Source organism: Aquarana catesbeiana, linkage group LG02 (genome assembly GCF_042186555.1).
Source record: "Aquarana catesbeiana isolate 2022-GZ linkage group LG02, ASM4218655v1, whole genome shotgun sequence".
NCBI lineage: Eukaryota > Metazoa > Chordata > Amphibia > Anura > Ranidae > Aquarana > Aquarana catesbeiana.
In genome coordinates this window covers 709631788-709653203 of record NC_133325.1, presented here as the reverse complement: position 1 = coordinate 709653203, position 21416 = coordinate 709631788, and the positions used below count along the sequence as shown (strand labels likewise).

General features: G+C 43.8%; 1 protein-coding gene across 3 annotated transcripts in view; it reads right to left on the bottom strand.

Annotated features, from left to right (window-relative positions):
• Positions 1-15950: 15950 nt before the first annotated feature.
• Positions 15951-21416, bottom strand: part of RIOX2 (ribosomal oxygenase 2) — a 46883-nt gene continuing 41417 nt past the window's right edge. For all 3 annotated transcript variants that reach the window (XM_073616982.1, XM_073616984.1, XM_073616983.1), the window contains exon 10: positions 15951-19941. In XM_073616982.1, coding sequence (XP_073473083.1) covers positions 19771-19941 — 171 coding nt within the window. In that variant the 3' untranslated portion in view covers positions 15951-19770. The remainder of the gene's footprint in view (positions 19942-21416) is intronic.

The following is a 21416-nucleotide window of genomic DNA, read 5'->3' as shown; positions in this document are numbered from 1 at the left end:
GCTTTTATATGCATTTAGTTCATGGAATAATAGACCATTGTGTGTATCAGTGGAAGGAATAGTGGGATAAGGAGGAATAGTCCCCTGATTATTGGTGTTGGTGGGAGAGAAAAGTGTCAAGAGCCCATGTGCTGGTTTCCTGCAGTGCTAATGTGTCCAGATATGTGGAAATTACAATACAGACTCAGACTCAAACCTAACTGCAAAAATACAATTTATTATAAACACAAAAACGCAAGTAATATAAAACAGAAATATTGCAACCTATTCGCAAATCAGAGAACATGCATGAAAAGGGGAAACTATTGACCTATGTACAGAGAAGGGGAGCCAGGTAGAGCAGGGACAGGGATGAAGACAGGTCAGGAATGGGGACCAGACTGGGTAGCAGGTTCCGGAAGTAAAAGGTTACGAGTAGACAGGTAAAATAGTGAAGCACAATGTGAGTCTTAAGATGGGCTAAATAACCTCCCAGCAGCCAACATCAGGTGGTGACTAATTGCTGAGACCTGCCGACTGTTGGAAGACACCCCCTGGTGGACACTGGACCTACACCATTCAAGTCTGGGGATCACAATGCCACCAGCAGGTGTTGTACTTTCTGATAAATAGCACCCAATCAGTGGTGTTAGTGGGAGGGATTCTGCCCCATCGTTGGTGTCAGTGGGAGGAGTTGTGCCAAGGACTGGTTAGAGGCAAGCAAAGGGCTGCATGTGGGCACAGTTTGAGGACCACTACAATAGATGTACAGCTCCATTGAAAATCTTACGCTGGCCACATACAAGCCTATTTTTAGGTAATTCTACTTTCAAACTCTTAGCTGTCATGGCTTCAGTATTATGTGTGTTGCTGTCCTAGTTTAAGCAAATTGCATATAATGTGATCCGCTATTGAAGCCACTGGTCTAACCCATTTATACCTATAGTCAGCAGGTACACTAGTGCTAAGCTATCTGCTAAGAAGGGCAGTGTGGACAGTTTAGGGAAGTATATGTATAAACAAAATTACAGGTGGGTGTGAGTGGGTTTAGCTATATTCACAGAAACAGCTTGTTTTGCATTGTACATTGATTCAGGCAATAGACGTTACTTAGTATGATTAGTAAACTGTTTTGTTGATGACAGATTAACAGATGTAGGTCGAGGATCAGAAGTATTATTTGCAGCAGAGGTCCACAATGGCAGCCGTCGTGCATCCTGACAGATACAGATTTTAACTATATTATAGTAATATAATGCTGAAATAAAAAAAAATATATATATATTTGTTGTTTTACACATAAAACAAAATATGTGTAAAGGCATGAAAGTGTTTATGCCAGCCAAATTTATAAAAAAAAAAGTTGTTACTAAATCTTTAGTGCTTTCCTGTTTGAGTTATCTACGGCTGACCTTTCCAACTCTTCAGTGCTGACTCTCTGAAATTACAGTGCTTAGTGTTACACAAACAGTTACAGAGAAAGCTGTATTGATTGCATGTTGCAGCTTTTTCTTCCCTAGAGGTAAAACAGAGTTTATCTTCTGGGCAATTCCTACCTGAACACCATAAACTGCCAATTCCAGCAAAAATCTACTCGGCACTAATCTCAAAAGATTACACATAGATATCAAATCACATCACAAAAATTAAAAATTAGGGGAACACAGAAGTTGGAGTTGGCGGTTGTCTACCGTTTTCATCTTAGACCCCATACACACTATTAGATTGTCTGCAGATTTTTGTCTTCAGATTTACCAAAACCATATAATATGAGGTCAAACCTTAAGAGTTTCAATTTGTATGCAATCAGGCAGGCCCTTGCACTACATGGTTTTGGAAAATCTAATAGTGTGTATGGGGCCTGAGTCTGTTGGATGCTGTATGCAAGAGCTCTCCTTTTCCCATGGAGCACCACATCTGAATGCTAGGGTCTTGTCCACATAATGCACGCTTTTTAAATGGGCCCTCAATATGTCTCAACACAAAAAACAACTCTAATTTTTTGCAATACAGTACACTATAAGGCACAGAATGTTCACTTTTCCACCTTACAGTACACTTTAATGCACTGTATACTATATGTACAGTATCTCACAAAAGTGAGTACACCCCTCGCATTTTTGGAAATATTTTATTATATCTTTTCATGTGACAACACTGAAGAAATGACACTTTGCTACAATGTAAAGTAGTGAGTGTACAGCTTGTATAACAGTGTAAATTTGCTGTCCCCTCAAAATAACAACACACAACCATTAATGTCTAAATCGCTGGCAACAAAAGTGAGTACACCCCTAAGTGAAAATGTCCAAATTGGGCCCAGAGTGTCAATATTTTGTGTGGCCACCATTATTTTCCAGCACTGCCTTAACCCTCTTGGGCATGGAGTTCACCAGAGCTTCACATGTTGCCACTGGAGTCCTCTTCCACTCCTCCATGACCACATCACGGAGCTGGTGGATGTTAAAGACCTTGTGCTCCTCCACCTTCCGTTTGAGGATGCCCCACAGATGCTTAATAGGGTTTAGGTCTGGAGACATGCTTGGCCAGTCTATCACCTTTACCCTCAGCTTCTTTAGCAAAGCAGTGGCTATTTTGGAGGTGTGTTTGGGGTCGTTATGTTGGAATACTGCCCTGCAGCCCAGTCTCCAAAGGGAGGGGTTCATGCTCTGCTTCAGTATGTCACAGTACATGTTGGTATTCATGGTTCCCTCAATGAACTGTAGCTCCCCAGTGAGGGCAGCACTCAGGCAGCCCCAGACCATGACACTCCCACCATCATGCTTGACTGCAGGCAGCACTCATATGTCTATTTCCCAAAGACAACCTCTGGATATGATGCTAAGCACGTGCACTCAACTTCTTTGGTCGACCATGGTGAAGCTTGTTCTGAGTTGAACCTGTCCTGTGTAACTGTTGTATGGTCTTGGGCACCATATGTCTTGGCAATCTTCTTATAGCCTAGGCCATCTTTATGTAGAGCAACAATTCTTTTTTTCAGATCCTCAGACAGTTCTTTGCCATGAGGTGCCATGTTGAACTTCCAGTGACCAGTATGAGAGTGAGAGCGATAACACACCTACCTGTTAGCACAAAGTATATGAGTATGTAGACCACGAAGAATTAAAATGGCAAAAATGATTTGTTAAACCCAAGTGTGCTTATATCTCCACTGCAGTTACTTTATACTGATGTTCATAATAACAAATGAAATAAATTGAAGGTTGGACATAAAGTTTAGTGTAGTATAACATTTTGTGAGACCTTGTAACACTAACTAATCGCATGACACCAGGGAGGGAAAATGGCTAATTACTCTGGGGGTACTCAATTGGTGGGAGGGGCCAGGAGCACCAGCAAGGGACCCAAGAAGAAGAGGATCGGGGCCGCTCTGTGCACAACTATTGCACAGAGCAGGAATGACATATTTGTTATTTAAAAAAAAAAACATTGCCTTTAATATTACTTGAAGTCTGATAACAATCATTAAAATGTGCGTTTACTCTGGGTAAACAAATGAAATACATGTATGGGAGCTTTTTTACCTGCCAACGAATTTGTCTTTCTGTACATTCAGTCCTTAAATTTATACAGCTCTACAACACTGCACAGGCTAGGGTAATTACTAGATATTTCTCTGCTGCAGTTAACGCAGTATTAACCACTTAAGGACCGCAGAATTTACTCCCTTTATGACCAGGCTGATTTTTGCGATACGGCACTGCGTCGCTTTAACTGACAATTGCGCGGTCGTGCGACATTGTACCCAAACAAAATTTTTGTTCTTTTTTTCCCACAAATAGAGCTTTCTTTTGGTGGTATTTGATCACCTCTGGTTTTTTTTTTTTTTTGCACTATATATAAACAAAAAAAGAGCGACAATTTTGAAAAAAAACAATACTTTTTACTTTTTGCTATAATAAATATCCCCCCAAAAATATATAAGAAAACAAATTTCTACCTCAGTTTAGGCCAATATGTATTCTACATATTTTTGGTAAAAAAAAAAACGCAATAAAAGTATATCGATTGGTTTGCGCAAAAGTTATAGTGTCTACAAAATAGGTGATAGATCTATGGCATTTTTATTTATTTTTTTTTACTAGTAATGGTGGTGATCAGTGAATTTTAGCAGAACTGCAACATTGCAGACAGATCGGACAGTTTTTTGGGACCAGTGACATTTGTAGAGTGATCTATATATAAATGACACTGGCAGCGAAGGGGTTAATACTGGTGGTGATCAAGGGGTTAAATGTGTTCCCAACTGTGGGGGGAGGGGACTGACTGGAGGAGGAGAGAGATCACTTTTCCTAATCACTAGGAACAGATGATCGCTCTCTACTCCCCTGTCAGTGCAGGGATCGGTTTGTTTACATTGACAGATCCCTGTTCTGGCTCTCTTTGGAGCGATCGCAGGTGGCGGGCGGACATCATGGCCACCGGTCACGTACATCGGCTCCGGCGCTGTGCGCGCGCCCACTGTATCTATTGCGCAAACCCACGTACAGCTACGGCGATTCACACAATAGAGCCAACCTGCCAGGGTAGAATGATGGCGGCTGGTCGGCAAGTGGTTAAACCCGAAACCAAAAATGTAATATATTGCAGCTTACCAATCATTACATGTGGTGGCTGCATTAGTTTTCTTTTCTTAGGCTCTCTGTTTTCACTTGGTGATCTGGCCAGTAACACACCTCCTGTATTGGAGTTCCTCCAATCTGAATGAAAGAGCACAGAGACACCTTTGGACAGCAGCATTGTCAGTCCGAGGGGAGGGGAATGTTAGATGCACTAGCAGATTTAGATACACTAACACATTGAAGCTGAACTCCAGCAACACAGCAACTTTTTTTCCTTTTGCGATAAAGGTTTTATACAGCCCCCACAGAACAGGTCTCTAACAGATTTATAAATGAAAGGGCCAGTGTCTTGTGTTGTAGTGAGAAAAACAGCATCTCTTTAGGTGAGGATGGGCAAAAAGAAACTCCTTTTGCAGATGATAATTAACCACTTGCCGCCCACCCTATAGCAGAATGACGGCGGCAAAGTGGTTGTTATATACTGACCGGACTTCATATGACGTGATCATGATATCACAGCCAGGGGGCGGGCAGCACGGCAATCGGAGGGGCGGTGTGTCAGTCTGACAGAGGCTTCATACATTGTGACCAATCACAGCTGATCATCACGTGAACCAGGAAGTGCCAGTAAACGGCTTTCCTCGGTTCACGCTGACAGGGAGAGCCGATCAGTGGCTCTCCCTGTCAGAGAGGGGGTCTGTGCTGATAATCAGCACATTCCTCATCAAAAGGTGCCAATCAGTGCCCAACACCTGCCAGCCTGTCCCCAAATACCGCCAAAAGAAAGCTCTATTTGTTGGAAGAAAACGATAAAAATTTAGTTTGGGTACAGTGTAGCATGACTGCGTAATTGTCATTCAAAGTGCGACAGCGCTGAATGCTAAAAATTGTCCTGGGCAGGAATGGGGGGGGGGGGGGGAGTGCCTGGTATTGAAGTGGTTAAGGTGTGACACACTCACCGGCCACTTTATTAGGTACACCTGTTCAATTGGTTGGTAACACAAATTGCTAATCTGCCAATCACATGGCAGCAACTCAATGCATTTAGTCATCTAGACATGGTGAAAACGACTTGCTGAAGTTCAAACTGAGCATCCGAATGGGGAAGAAATGGGATTTAAGTGGCTTTGAACGTGGCATGGTTGTTGGTGCCGACTGGGCTGATTTGAGTATTTTAAAAACTGCTGATCTACTGGGATTTTCATGCACATCCATCTCTAGGGTTTACAGAGAATGGTCTGAAGAAGAGAACATATCCAGTGAGCGGCAGTCGTGTTGAGGAAAATGCCTTGTTGATATCAGAGGAGAATGAGCAGACTGGTTTGAAATGATAGAAAGGCAACAGTAACTCAAATAACCACTCGTTACAACCAAGGTATGCAGAATACCATCTCTGAATGCACAACACATCGGACCTTGAAGCAGATGGGCTACAGCAGCAGAAGACCACACCAGGTGCCACTACTGTCAACTAAGAACAGGAATCTGAGGCTACAATTCGCACGGGCTCACCAAAATTGGACAGTAGAAGACTGGAAATATGTTGCCTGGTCTGATGAGTCTTGATTTCAGCTGCGACATTCAGATGGTAGGGTCAGAATTTGGCGTAAACATGAAAGCATGGATCCATCCTGTCTTGTATCAACGGTTCAGGCTGGTGGTGTAATGGTGTGGGGGATATTTTCTTAGCACACTTTGGGCCCTTAGTACCAATTGAGCATCTTTTAAATGCTACGGCCTACCTAAGTATTGTTGCTGACCATGTCCATCCCCTTATGACTACAGTGTACACATCTTCTGATGGCTCCTTCCAGCAGGATAATGCATCATGTCACAAAGCTCCAATCTCACCACTGGTTTCTTAAACATGACAATGAGTTCACTGTATGTCAATGGCCTCCACCGTCTCCAGATCTCAATCCAATAGAGCACATTTGGGATGTGGTGGAACGGGAGATTCGCATCATGGATGTGCAGCCGACAAAGCTGCAGCAACTGTGTGATGTTATCATGTCAATATGGACCAAAATCTCTGAGGAAAGTTTCCAACACCTTGTTGAATCTATGCTATGAAGAATTTAGGCTGGGTTCACACTGCCGTATGGAGCGGCTCACAGCAGGGGTCCACTGCGTCTCCATTCACCGTTTCATGTCCGATTTTAGTGCAAATTTTTGGCTGAATTCGAACCTGAAACGGACCAGAAGACGCACAGGACTCCTGAGATGTGTGAACTGACTTCATAGAGAGCCGGTCACAATCTCCTGACATGTGAATTAGATGTAGGAGAAATCCGCACCCAATTTGTCATAGTGTGAACCCAGCCTTAAGAAGGTTCTGCAGCCAAAAGGGGGTCCCACCAAGTACTAGCAAGGTGTACTTAATAAATTGGCCGGTGAGTGTATAGTTCAGTGAAGCCTTCTGGAAAAAGGCAGCAAAGAAATCTCGCAAACAGGAAATACGATTGTTAGGTACGTAGTGCACAAAACACCAAACCATGAAAGAGACAAAATGAGACAGTTTTACAAAGGCACGGCGACTACAGATTAAACAGAAATGTCATTGTAAATAAAATAAAATTACAAAATGGCTAGTGTTATCAATGTGATATTTTTTCAGCAAAAGTGACATTTCCCTTTAATCATCCAAACACACGTGTATTATGGGTGTATGTGAAACAGATATTATCAGTGTCTGTCCATAGTGAAAGATCATACATACAACAGTACTGAAAAATGTATACTCAACATCACAAATCAAAACCATCAAACCATTAATAATACAAAGTTATTCAAACAACACATATAAAAACATTAACTGGCCATGGGGACTAAACAGTGGTCTGCTTCTACGTACTACCTGCCAAGGTAATATTACTAGTTTTCAGTATTGTACTTAATTAATTAAACACATTTTAGATCTGATGTTGCCAAGCATGGAGTGGATGTTTCTCCTCCAAACAAATGCTTCTCCTTCCCACCCTACATCTTAGACAGCAGACATTCTTACTATAAGCCGATTTTATTCCATACATCCTAAACCCATGACAAAAATTTTATAAATTTCAACTTACCAGCCTTAGAGCTCATGCACATGACCATACAAAAGGATACATTTTTAATAGTACAGCTTTTCTTTTTAACCAGTTCCTGCCCATGCTATAGCTGAAAGATGGCTACAGTGCGGGCTTACAATGCCAGGCTGGCATACATGGACGCCCTCATGTGCTCGCTCTGCCTGCACACCCCCTGTGGCACATGGGCGGCGCACTCTGTGACTGAAAAGTCCTTCAGACTCGGCTGATCACAGATCGGGGTAAAGGGCCAATCACAGCGGCCCTTTACCATGTGATACGCGCTGACAGCTGATGACAGGATGTAAACAGAAGCCAGTTATCAGCTTTTCTTTCCTCACGCGCACAGCATGAGGTGAAAAGAAGAAACCCAATAACCGGCTCCTGGTAAAGGACATTGCCCATCTATCAGTGCCTATCACAGCTGCCAATCAGTGCCCCATCCACAGTGCTGCCTATAAATGCCGCCTTTCAGTGCCCATCGGTGCCTCCTGATCAGTGCCCATCAGTGGAGCCTCATCAGCACACATTAGTGAAGAAGAAAAATGACCGGTTTGCAAAATTTTATAACTGTGAAAAAAAATTATTTTATTTTTAGAATTTTTTTTTTAGCAAAAAACAAAAAACCCTGTGGTGATTAAATACTACCAAAATAAAGCTCTACTCGTGTGAAAAAAAATTATAAAAATTTCATATGGGTACAGGAAGGGGGTGAAAGCGACAGCGCTAAAAAATTGGCCTGGGCAGGAAGGGGGTGAAAGTGCCCATTAGGCAAGTGGTTAAGGGGCTGTGTTGGTTAGGCTCAATAAACACATGCAAGGATCCCAATTATAGTAAACAAGAATCTTATGGGGGCGTGGCCTGGACCGGCATGGTGTAAGGAGTGAAAGACGGGAGCTCCGCTTGCCTATAATCCGATTACACAGATCCTGGACTTGAACCAGCTCACCTATCACCCTCCTCTGGGTTCCTTGCCTCCCCCTGCCCACGGGGATCATGTCACCGCCGAAGCAGAAGACAGATCCAGCTGCTAAACTGGCAAAATATCGGGACACAGACAAGGAGGCCGCGGGGAGAAAATGGCACCGGCTCCTCTCCTCATACAGACCCAGCTGCAGAAGACACTGCGCGTGTGCTGGAAGCTATTTCCTACTGCAAAAGCACACCGACAAGCAAAATTGAAGAGGTAAAAATCGATGTCTCATTAATTCGTCAGGACTTACAAAAACTAAGAGACCGGGTCATGGAGACAGAGGCTCGAATAAGCCACGTGGAGGAAGAGATACCGCCGCTACAAGTTCACACTGAACGCCTACAACATCAGCTCAACATGGTGCTCGCTAAACAAGACGACACGGAAAATCATCTTAGGAGATGCAACCTACGGTTTGTCGGCTTGCCTGAAGGCTCAGAGGGCTCTGACCCCCCTCATTCCTTGAGAATCTACTTGTAAGCACCTTTGGGAGAGCCGAGTTCTCTACCTCCTTTGTGGTTGAGCGGGCGCACAGGCTGGCGGCTAAACCTCCTCCCCAGGGTGCGCCGCCGAGAACATTCATCACTAAAATGCTTAATTTCCGAGACTGGGATGCTGTTCTCAGGCTTACCAGACTAAAGGGCAACATCCCCTTCAAAAACACCGAAGTCAAGGTATTTCCGGACTTCTCGGCGGACGTCCAAAAGAAGAGAGCCCTCTTCACGGAAGCTAAACGCCAACTGCGGGTCCGCCACTACTCCTATGCGATGCTTTTCCCAGCGAGATTACGTGTTGCTGGCGCAGATCGTGCACACTTTTTCGACACACCGGAGGCCGTATTCGCCTGGCTGGAGGACAAAGCGGAGCCGGGTCGTGAGGCTGCCTAATTATCCCGGACTCTGAATACACTGCGCTTGATGTGACACATGCATTGCAGCTTATGTGCTATTCAAAATAGTTGAACTCACCCCTTCATACAGGTACTGTACCGCGGTCGCGTGGGGTTGCCTCTCCCCCTGTGTTGCACATGCACATATCTTTTTCTCCAGCGAGGACTGCCTACTCCCCGGACTTTACCGATACCTTCACCTCAGGCTGCTATACTCCTATGAGGGCTCTGAAATCCTGTACCCATCTCTCCCCACCTATACTACATGTGTTCCCCGTGGTTGGGCTTGGACGGGTATCCAGTAGGTGAACATGCAGGATAATTCAATTCCCTATATCCTTCTGGCAAGCTGTCACCCGCTACGGCACCTGGAATAGGAACTTTGGAAGTTATGTCCCCTGGACAGGTGGTCCTACTCCTTTTGCTATTGCTCGCTCTACAGCGAAATATCGCTCCCCTAGTTGCGGGTGTCCTTGTGGATCCCGTTATTTCTTATTTTCAATGTAACATTTGCTTTCGAGCACAAGTAAGGTTTCCCTGGCCTGCCCGGTCCCAGCAAACTGCATTTGCTACTAATTGGATGCATTGCTTACCCGGGTATGCTAGAGTGTTGATACAGTTGCAGTCAGAATGTCCTGACTGGTTTAATGTTTGGTTTCTATACTGCACGCTGAAGAGTAACAGATTTTGGTGTTTGTTTAAAAGTACAGTCGTTTTGCACTGTGGTGGGTTATTATGTAGCTTTGGCATACAGGACGTTGACCGGCTTCATTTGCCCTACCCTACCAGACCCCCATTTTGGGATCGGTGGGGGGCGACGCGGGCCCTCCCGATTTTGGGGTGGTCCGTGTCGTCATGGACAGTGGCTGTCTGGTATCCAGTTCTCTCTACCTGCTATCATGTTGGAGGTTAAATGTCTTACATGGAACGTGAGGGGTCTCAGGGCAAAGCCTAAACAAAACGCAGTTCTATCTTATCTCAAAACACAGTGTGCAGACCTCATGGTGTTTGTGGAAACTCATCTCACAGGTCAACTCCAGATGGCACTTAAAAAGCCCTGGGTGGGATGGTTATATCAAGCTCCATACTCTGCCAACTCCAGGGGCATTGCCATACTGGTGGCGAAAACAGTGCAATTTGTGCTACTAACTCTCAGGTCTGACCCCCAGGGCAGGTTTTTATTCTTGCATGCCAAATTAAACAGTCTAGAACTGCTAATATTAGCATTTTATATACCCCCTTCCTTCCAATTTAATATCCTACATGAGGGACTGGCATTTATGTCTCAATTCCCTACTGTTCCTGCGATGTGGCTAGGTGACTTTAATAATGTCATGAACAGGGAACTGGACTGTGTGTCGGTAACACCCCATGATAACCCGTCCCAATCATACACTAGATTTGGTAAAATCCTTACGGATTTGGCCCTTATAGATACTTGGAGATACCGTAACCCGTTAGATAGAGCATACTCATGCTTCTCCACATCACATAATACCATGTCACGTATTGACCTCATTCTGATTTCCCGTACCCTCTCCCCACTGCTTGGAGATGTGGGTTTTAATCCGCGTATATTGTCAGATCACGCCCCATACTGGATCAAACTCAGGGTTGACTCACCCCCCAGGACATACAACTGGAAGCTTAATCCATTTTGGTTGACGGTTGTTCCCGATTTGGGGGAGGCCGCCACTGAATGGGATTTCTTCTTCCAGACAGAGATACTGCACCTTTTTATGTGGTATGGGATTCTTTCAAATCTCATGCCCGTATGATTCTATCCCAACGTATCTCCCGCTACCGCAAGACTTCCTCCCAGGTGCTTAGGCAAGCAGAACAATCCCTAGTAGAGGTGGAAAAGAACTTTACGGATAACCCTTCCACACTCGCAGACCAGAATAGTAAATAGTTTACATTTTGAGAAAGCTGATAGGAAAATCTACTATAATAAGCAGAGATAATACGAATGTGGAGAACAGGCGGGTCGTCTTTTGGCATATTTAGCACACCTGGACCAGAGACCTCCCACGGTAGTTTCACTTCGAACTGCTGATGGCAGGATGATGACTGACCCTGATGAGGTGGCCGGGGAGTTCCGCTCCTTCTTCGCATCCCTATACTCATCTACCACCAATAATCCCACAGAAGAGATAGTATCACTTTTATCAGATATAGAATTACCCTGCCTCACCCAATCCTAACTTGAACTGCTAGAGGGCCCCATTACTGAAGATGAAATAACTAAGGCGATTTCCTTGCTTAGCCCGTCCAAAGCTCCAGGGTGAGATGGACTACCCCTAGAGTTTTATACAACATATAGTGAGACCTTAATTCCCAAACTTCATGAGCTATTCTCCTTTATATTTGAATCCGAATCTCTACCCTCTTCCATGAGTGAGGCAAATATAGTATTGATACCCAAACCTGGCAAAAATCTAGAACTCCCTGAATCTTACTGCCCAATATCCTTTCTTCAATTGAATGTTAAGATCTTGGCCAAGATCCTGGCGCTCCGCCTGAATGAGGTGATCCTAACACTAATCCACCCGGACCAGACTGGGTTTATGCCTGCAAAAAACACGGCGTATAACCTACGCAGACTCCATATGAATATTCAAGCTGAACATAATACAATGGGCTCTAGAGTTGTGGTGTCTCTTGACGCCGCAAAGGCGTTCGACTCAGTTGAGTGGGCATACCTTTGGGAATGCCTCGCAAAATTTGGGTTTGGGCCCAAATTTATCAAATGGATCCGACTTCTATATCAGAGCCCACGCGCCAGGGTCTTGGTCAATGGAAAAACTTCTGATTTCTTTCCTCTCTCTAGGGGCACATGGCAAGGATGTCCCCTTTCCCCCCTACTATACGCTCTTGCGGTAGAACCCCTTGCCTCATCCCTTAGAACACACCCAGGTATTAAGGGGCTGAGCCATGGAAATCTGCTGGAAAAGATTAGTCTGTATGCAGATGATATGTTATTGTATCTGGCAGATGCGGGCCCATCCCTGCAGTTAGCCCTAGATGTAATTCGAAATTTTGGCAGATACTCAGGCTTGAAGATTAATTGGGATAAGTCCCAAATCCTCCCGATGGATGTGACTGTCCCCACAGAAGTACAGACCCGTTCCCCACTTTTTAGGGTTAGTGTCATGACTTACCTTGGAATTAGGATAACCCGGTCGTCGGAGGACTTTGTTCGCCTCAATATAGAACCTCTAATAGCAACACTGAAGTCAAAAACTCAGACTTGGGCCAAACTGCCCCTAGGGGTGATGGGCCGTGTAAACTTGATCAAGATGGTCCTCCTCCCCAAATTCCTATATGTTTTGTGGCATTCTCCGATATATCTACCCTTAAGGATATTTAAGTCCATTGAGGCCATCCTTAACTCCTTTGTCTGGGGATCGGGACGTCATAAATTGTCCTGGCAAACACTTAGGAACCCAACTCAATTGGGTAGTGTGGCGCTACCCGACTTTAACCTTTACTACTTGGCAGCGCAACTCTCCCATTTTTTCCACTTAGACAAACATGACAAAGAACGTTAACTATCCTTGATATGCTCCCCTTCTAGACGTAGACTCACACACCCCTTCCAGATTCTATTTACAGGCACCAATAGACTGGACAACAGGAAAGGACTGCTATACCATCATTGTAGAATCTGGGAAGTGGTAATGCGTAAGCTTAAGGTGCCACTCACACACTCCCACACACCCCTATTGGACAATCCGGCTTTGGGGGGATTTCTAAAGGTGCCAAACCATGAATTGTGGCTTAATCATGGGATAGGGTTTCTCTCGGATGTTTATTGTGGCACTGTCCTAAAATCGTTCCAACAACTCAAAACAGACTTTGACCTTCCTAATACTATGCACTTCCGCTACCTCCAGCTTCGCCATGCCATTAGGAAACAGTTTGGTGAAATTGGATATCCTCTATAGTATACTGGGATCAGACCATCGCAAACTAATCTCGGGGCTCTACAATTCTCTGTTACGACCCACAGCGGCGACCCTTGCATATAAATTAAAAGATCTTTGGTCTGGAGATGTGGGAGGGTTGGAGGAAGACGAGTGGGAGGACGCCTTAGATACTTGCAAAAAGGTCTCCACTAAATTATCAGACCGCCTAACACAACTCTATATTATGCACAGATCATATCTGACCCCTCTCCGTCTAGCCAAATACAGGCTCAATCAGAACCCACGGTGCCCCAGATGTGATAGCTCTTCCAGTACATTCTTTCATCTCCTCTGATTATGCCCAGCAATACAAGATTATTGGTCCCAGATAGTGAAATTCATCCATGATGAAATGGGCTCCCCCCTAACGCTAAGCCCCAAACAGTGCCTACTAGGGGTGTTCCCAGACCCTGACTCAGATAAGTTTCATAAAATATTTCTCCAGGAGTTACTGTTCACGGCCAGGTTACTGATAGCCAGAAAATGGTTGCAGCCTACACCACAAACACTTCACAAATGGATCTCTGCCATAAACAATGTTCTGCCATATAAAAAGGAAATATATGCCCACAGGGGCTGCCCGGCCAAATATGGCAAAATATGGGACACTTGGTTAGAAAATGCCTCCACGTGCAATGTGTTACCTGATTAATACACCCAGGGATATGAGAATTTTGAAGGACTCAAAATTTGATTATGCAATGTCCCCCTATTGCATCTCTGCTTAAATTTATGTAGTATGATACTATGTACATATATACCCTGTCCTATGCTTCCTCTTTATGGACTTCTTTACTGTAACCCGAACATAATACCACTGTACTACTGATGTATGTATATTGTATGTAATTTGCTCTTCCAATAAAAACTCGTTAACTGGAAAAAAAAAAAAGAATCTTATGCCGGGTACACATGGGTAAAATATCGGCCAAGATCAGCCAGTACCATAGACACAGGCCAACATTCGGCCCATGTATACAGCTCCCTGTCCATCGAGCCGCTCTCACAAATGGCTTCCGTCAAACGGGCACGATGGAAAACTGGCAGTCGATCAGCTTCCAATGGCTGCGAGAGCAAAAATGTGTGTTCTGGCGGATGGGCGGTCTGTTGGTCTCTCTCATTGCTTGCCTTAGTACAGCGATCTGTCAGTTTTTTTCGTTCAGCCCGCTGGGTTGAACGAAAAAAGAAAACAAAAAAAAAAGTATGCTTGTACCAGACATTACAATGCCCAATGGACAACAGCTGTGTCAAAGACACAAAAGCAACTAATGGTTGACTCTAGGAAGTTGCAAGGAGCGATTGATTAATAGCACATGTCCCCACTATACGCTATGCAGTCTTCTGCTAAAAATATATTTCATAGAAGGTGAACTTTCCCCCCCCAATTATTTCCACCTGGTGACCCTGCCAGTAACACTTCCTGTCCTAGCTTGACAATAGTCCCTCAATGCACTGTATCTATATGGGATGATCATCGTCACTTAATGATGCTCACTCCCAATTAAGACTTCAAAACACCTCTCCCTCTCGTCACCATAACATAATGGGGTAGTGTTCTGTAGTTCACAGGGAGAATTGGACAGGGCCAAGATCACTGCTGACTTCAGTGCAGCACATACAAAGTGTACAGGAAGTTATAAGCTCACAGGATTTCTGGTAGGATCAATTTATCTAACAGATGTAACAGAAGGCTTTCCACAGTATGCCTAAAACAAAAGAGAGACAATAAGAGAAGTTCATTGTTAGGGTTTACATACACTTAATATGATTATGGAATGCAACCATAACTCAGGGATGGATCAATAAGGGTTTTGAAAACAGAGCAGAAGCTGTTTGCTTTCAGACTGTCTCTCTCTAAGGGCTCATTCACACTGCAGCTCAAAAAAAGCTGGTTTTACAGGCATGTGAGCTTATATTTCTCTGCCTAAAAGCTTGAAGAAGCTTGTGATTTTTTTTGTGTTCTTTTGCGTTTTTATTGAGCTTCTTCGAGCATATGCGTTTTTTTCCACAAACACTCCCTCTCAGCTAATTGTTCCTTTTATTTTGTGCATTTTCAGGGTTTTTTGCACTTTTGTGGGCACGTAGGCATCTTTTCTGCTTGAAAGCACCTCTCAAAAAGCACAAGTTTGGTGGGATTTTTTTTTCTGCCTGTAAGAGCATATGCCTGTAAACTCCTGAAAAAGCCATAGTGTGCATGGACACATTAGCTCCTGTAGGAGTCACTTCTTTGAGATGCAGTCTGCATGAGCCTTAACGGAATATCCATAGGGCACATATAAATAGAGTAGGTCCAGAGGTAAGCAAAAGTCCCTCATTTAGCTGTGCACTAATGAGCTCTGTAATCTAACACCACCAAACCACAACCCCCCTCCCCCACCAAATGATTTGGATTATTATTATTAATAATTATGAAAACCATATTAATTGAAAACATCAAATCAGAATTCAGCACTTTGGCATGCCAGTAATGTGAAAACAAGGCAGTGATAGAGTTTTTGTTCATTAGTACTGCAGGCAGAGTACAATAGAGAACACTTATAAAGGTGGAGCAAGGGGAAATACAAGAATGCCCCGACAACCAAATGTAAACAGGTATTTGCTGCCTCTATTAGAAAAGTGACCAGTGAGGTCCATTTGGTTGCTCTGGGCAATAGTCCATATTCAGAGTCTTTTCACAAGCCCAATCCGTACAGCATACACTATATATACATTTATACACAGTTAAAGCATATAACATACCCAAAATAAGATTGTCACAGATGTATATACCTGAGAAAATCATGTCCCCCTATTACTATCTCTGTGTGCTCACCTCTATTTAGCTGATAGAATTTATTTTAACTTGATAGAATAGCAGCACCTTTGGCAATACAATTTGATTTTTGCCCCTCACGTTAATGTCAGCAAGTCCAAAATAATTTTGTATGGTACAATGTTTTCATAATTAGCCTGCACAAGTTCATTAATGCTGAACTCTGGACACAACACTTTTAACTTAAATATATTCTTCATCACCTACAAAGAATATAAACCCACTTTGTGTGTGCAACAAATGCCTTTACAAAGTTATTAACTTGTAAAGGGATCAGTGACATCATCATTGTGCTGTACATAGCCTGTGCAGAAGGCAGAGCTGTGGGAGGAGCTCAGCATGCCCCACCCACTACAGGCTGACTGCAGAGAACTACAGGAGGGGCGGATTCAAGACCAGTCAATCTGTATGGGAGAGAGAGCAACAGTGAGTGGTCTTTATTACAGGAAGCTCCTACACAGAGACAAAGTTTCACATTTACATTTCAATTTAAAAAATTTAATTTAATTAATTTCACAGCTGGTTTTCCACTGCGCATACGTGAATGAGCCAGCTGCGGGGTGAAGGAAATCGGTGGAAATCTGGCTCACCTCACTGCGGAAAACTGAGCCAGAAGTGGGTGCGGGTACCTGTCAAAACCATGTATCCGGTTACCACCTTCCCACCCAAAAGGTGACAAATGTGCCAAACTAAAAAAGACTGACATTTTTGAAAAAAAAAAAGTTTTTCTTCGTTTCTGTTATAAAATTGGTTTTCTCCTTCACTGACGGGCACTGATGAGTCGGCACCGATGGGCACTGATGTGTTGGCACTGATGAGGAGGCATTGATATGTAGAATTGATGGGCACTAATAGGCGGCACTGATATGCAGCACTGATGGACACCGATAGGTGGCGTTGATGGGCACTGATAGATGGCACTGATATGCAGCACTGATGGACACCGATAGGTGGCGTTGATGGGCACTGATAGATGGCACTGTTTGGGCAGGTACTGACAGGTGTTAATGCTGGGCACTGATTGGCACTGTGATGGACATTGATTGACACTATGGTGGGCACTGATTTGCTCTGTGGTGGGCACTGATTGGCACTTTATTGGGCACTGGCAGGGGGTTATGATGGGGCACTGACTGGGCACCGATTGGCAGCTTATGGGTACATTTGATGAGGGCTGTGCTGATAATCAGTGTGCTGATTATCAGCACAGACACCCCCCCCCTCTGATAGGGAGAGCTGCCGATTGTCTCTCCCTGTCAGCGCAAACCGAGGAATGCTGTTTACCGGAACTTCCTGGTTCTCCAAATGATCAGCTGTGATTGGTCACAGCTGATCACGTGGTAAGAAGCCTCTGTCAGAGGCTTCTTATCACGATCAGAGATGCGGCGTGTCAGACTGACACGCCATACTCGTGATCACCACGATGAGCGCCCCGCGGGTGCGTGCCGGCATGTTAACCTGCTGGACGTCATATGACGGCCAGAAAGGATAACAGAACCACTTCCCACCCATCATTCTGTTATAGGCCAAGCAGGAAGTGGTTAACCACTTCCGGACCGCCGCACGACGATATACGTCCTTATTTTGAAGGGGGATATCGTTGTTATGGCAGCAGCTAGCTGCCATAACACCAGTATCCTCTTCTTCAGCCAGCGGTCTGGTTTCCGATAAGAGTGCTCTCTGAGGCTAATCCGCCGCGAGAGCACTTTTATCGGCGTCGGGTGAGGCCCCCCCCCTCCCGCCGCGCTCCAGTGCCCTTCGCCGCTTGCTGGAGCCATCAGCGGTGGCGGAGGCGATCGGATGCTGTCAATAGCTGGGTATGGAGACGAGTGAGGGGAAGATGGCCCCCACCCGTCTCCATTACATTGCAGGGCAAAAGCGACGTCAAAACTTCACTTCCACCCATAGCGCTTAAAAGGGCCATTTTTTTAATTATTTTTTTTAAAATGACATTTTTTTTTTTTTATTGCATTTAAGTGTAAATATGAGATCTGAGGTCTTTTTGACCCCAGATCTCATATTTAAGAGGTCCTGTCATGCTTTTTTTCTATTACAAGGGATGTTTACATTCCTTGTAATAGGAATAAAAGTGACACTTTTAAAAAAAATAAAAATAAAAGGTAAAATAAATAAGAAAAGAGAAAAAATTTTAAACGCGCCCCGTCCCGCCGAGTTCACGTGCAGAAGCGAACACATACGTGAATAGCGCCCGAATTTGAAAACGGTGTTCAAACCACACATGTGAGGTATCGCCGTGATCGGTAGAGCGAGAGCATCAATTCTAGCACTAGACTTTCTCTGTAACTTAAAACATGCAACCTGTAGAATTTTTTTAATGTTGCCTATGGAGATTTTTAAGGGTAAAAGTTTGTCGCCATTACATGAGCGGGCGCAATTTTGAAGCGTGACATGTTGGGTATCAATTTACTCAGCGTAACATTATCTTTCACAATATAAAAAAAAATGGGCTAACTTTACTGTTGTCTTTTTTTTTTTTAATTCAAAAAAGTTTATTTTTTTCCAAAAAAAGTGCGCTTATAAGACCGCTGCGCAAATAGAGTGTGACAGAAAGTATTGCAACGACCGCCATTTAATTCTCTAGGTTGTTAGAAAAAAAAATTAATAATGTTTGGGGGTTATAAGTAATTTTCTAGCAAAAAAAACTGTTTTAAACTTGTAAACACCACATCTCAAAAAGAGGCTCGGTCCTTAAGTGGTTAAAAGATTTTCAGGCTTGTTTTCACTTTCAATAGTTTTTTAGGGACAAGCAGCAGTAGGAGCTGCTGGATATTGGAAGAGTGGCATAGCACATCTTAGCCATTTAGGGGAAGCTTTGTAAATTTACCAATGAACACAAGGCTTCCTCTGATTGACTAAAGTGAACAGGCTGGCCCATGACGTCACAATCTCTACCTCGGCCAATCAGATGCAAATATAAAATTACAAGTTGTCTCCTGAATGGCAGAGATGCAATAAGACAAATTCTCTCTATATCCAGCAGCAGAGAAGCCACTTGGCCCAAAGTATTTAATGTGAAAACAAACCTGCAATTCTATTTTAAAACCATTTCACTTGAAGTACCTATACCAAAGCCAAATATTCTAGCCATATGATAAAAAGGCAGAACTCGTTGGGGAGAAGACTAGTTGCCATGAATGCAACAGGAGTATGGCGTGTCAGGAGGCTAGGCACAACAGACGATGAATACAAAACAGTAAGGAGTTCAGAGAAATGCCCGGTGAGCCGTGAGGTCATAATGAGTCAAACAAGACTAAAGAATAAGTCCACTCTTGCTGCCACACCAAGCTGAAGAAGTCAGGTAGACGATAAAATAAAGGCACATTGGCACTATCCAACCCATTGTAAACATCAAATGATTTTTTTGCTTTTGGTTGTAGCAGAATTAAGTGAACACATAAAACACAGCAGCAGTAGGCTTGTTCCTCTGGGAGACAAATCACATCCTGGGCTGGTGTTATAGAGACTGTATGGTGTTCAGCTCTCAGTGTGGACATTCTCGATTAAGCCCTCAGTCCACAAAGAGATCGCCAGGTTCACCTTGTCATGGTCATCCTCCAGAGGAAGATCATTAACATGCAGTAACTTGCTCTCCCAGATTGCTTTAAGTGCATTCATGTGTGACAAAGGGAAACGCAGACCGCTCACCTGCAGAAGAGGAACAGAGAAGGCAGCTACAAGTTACAATCACACACAAAAAAGTGATACATGATATGCGTCTTTTTTAGTGCATTTACTAGTTATTACAATAGCTATGCTTATTAGACAGTTGTGGACACTAGGCATGCCAAAAAACACCAACAAAGTACATAGGGCGTGTATAGTACACCCTGTCCTTCGGGCCACCCTCCCCCTCACACCTGCCAGCATTTCACAGCTGTCAAAATGACAGCTGGGAGTTGCTGTGTAAACACAGCAGCTATAAAAAAAAAAAAAAAAAGGACCTTCTGACAGTGTTTATAAACACAGTTCAGACAGGACAGAGATCCAATATGGACATTGTCACTTTTATATCTACTTTATTTCATTCATCTGCAGTTAAAAGGATTAAGCTTCAGTCTGCATATGTCAGTTAAAGCAATCTGACAAGTAATAAAAAAAAATTTTCTATTAAACGCCTAATTAGTCATAATTAACAGCTTCCCCTTCTCCTGATAACAATTTTGTATATTTCTTTTTTTTTAGCTATTAATATTTAATACTTATTTTAGTTTGTTTTCATTTTATTTGATTGATTTGTTGCATTGAAAAAAATGCAGGATTAAAAGAGAGAATGGGCGCCATTCACAAAGCGGTGTCTTAACGCATCCAAGTATGAGAACAGCGTTTTTCAAAAAGTTTTTTGACATCCACTAAAAAAAATGCTACTAAAATATTGCATGAGTTATTTTAGTGGTGAAAACCCGTGGTAATTTACTGCTGGCATCCTTACCACAGGATATAAATAGCTGGAGCGGGCAGCCACCGACCTTCTTAACAACCAGTATCTGTCATGGTTGTTAACCACTTCTGGACCAAGCCTATTTTAACACTTGCTGTTCACAAGATAAAATCTGTATTTTTTGCTAGAAAATTACTTAGAATCCCCAAACATTGTACAGTATCTCACAAAAATGAGTACACCCCTCACATTTTTGTAAATATTTTATTATATCTTTTCAAGTGACAACACTAAGAGCCCTTTCACACTGGGGCGGTTTGCAGGCACTATTGCGCTAATAATAGCGCCTGCAAACCGACCCGAAAGTGCTGCTGCTGTGTATCCAGTGTGAAAGCCCCGAGGGCTTTCACACTGGAGCGATGCGCTGGCACGACGGTAAAAAAAGTCCTGCCAGCAGCATCTTCGTAGCGGTGAAGGAGCGGTGTGTATATCGCTCCTTTACCGCTCCTGCCCATTGAAATCAATGGGACGGTGCGGCTATAACGCCGGCAAAGCGCCTCTGCAGAGGCGCTTTGCGGTGGTATTTAACCCTTTCTCGGCCGCTAGCGAGGGGTAAAACCGCCTCGCTAGTGGCCGCATACCGACGGTAAAACACCGCTAATAATAGCGGCGTTTTACCGCCGACGCCACCCCCCGCCCCAGTGTGAAAGGGCGCTAAAGAAATTACACTTTGCTACAATGT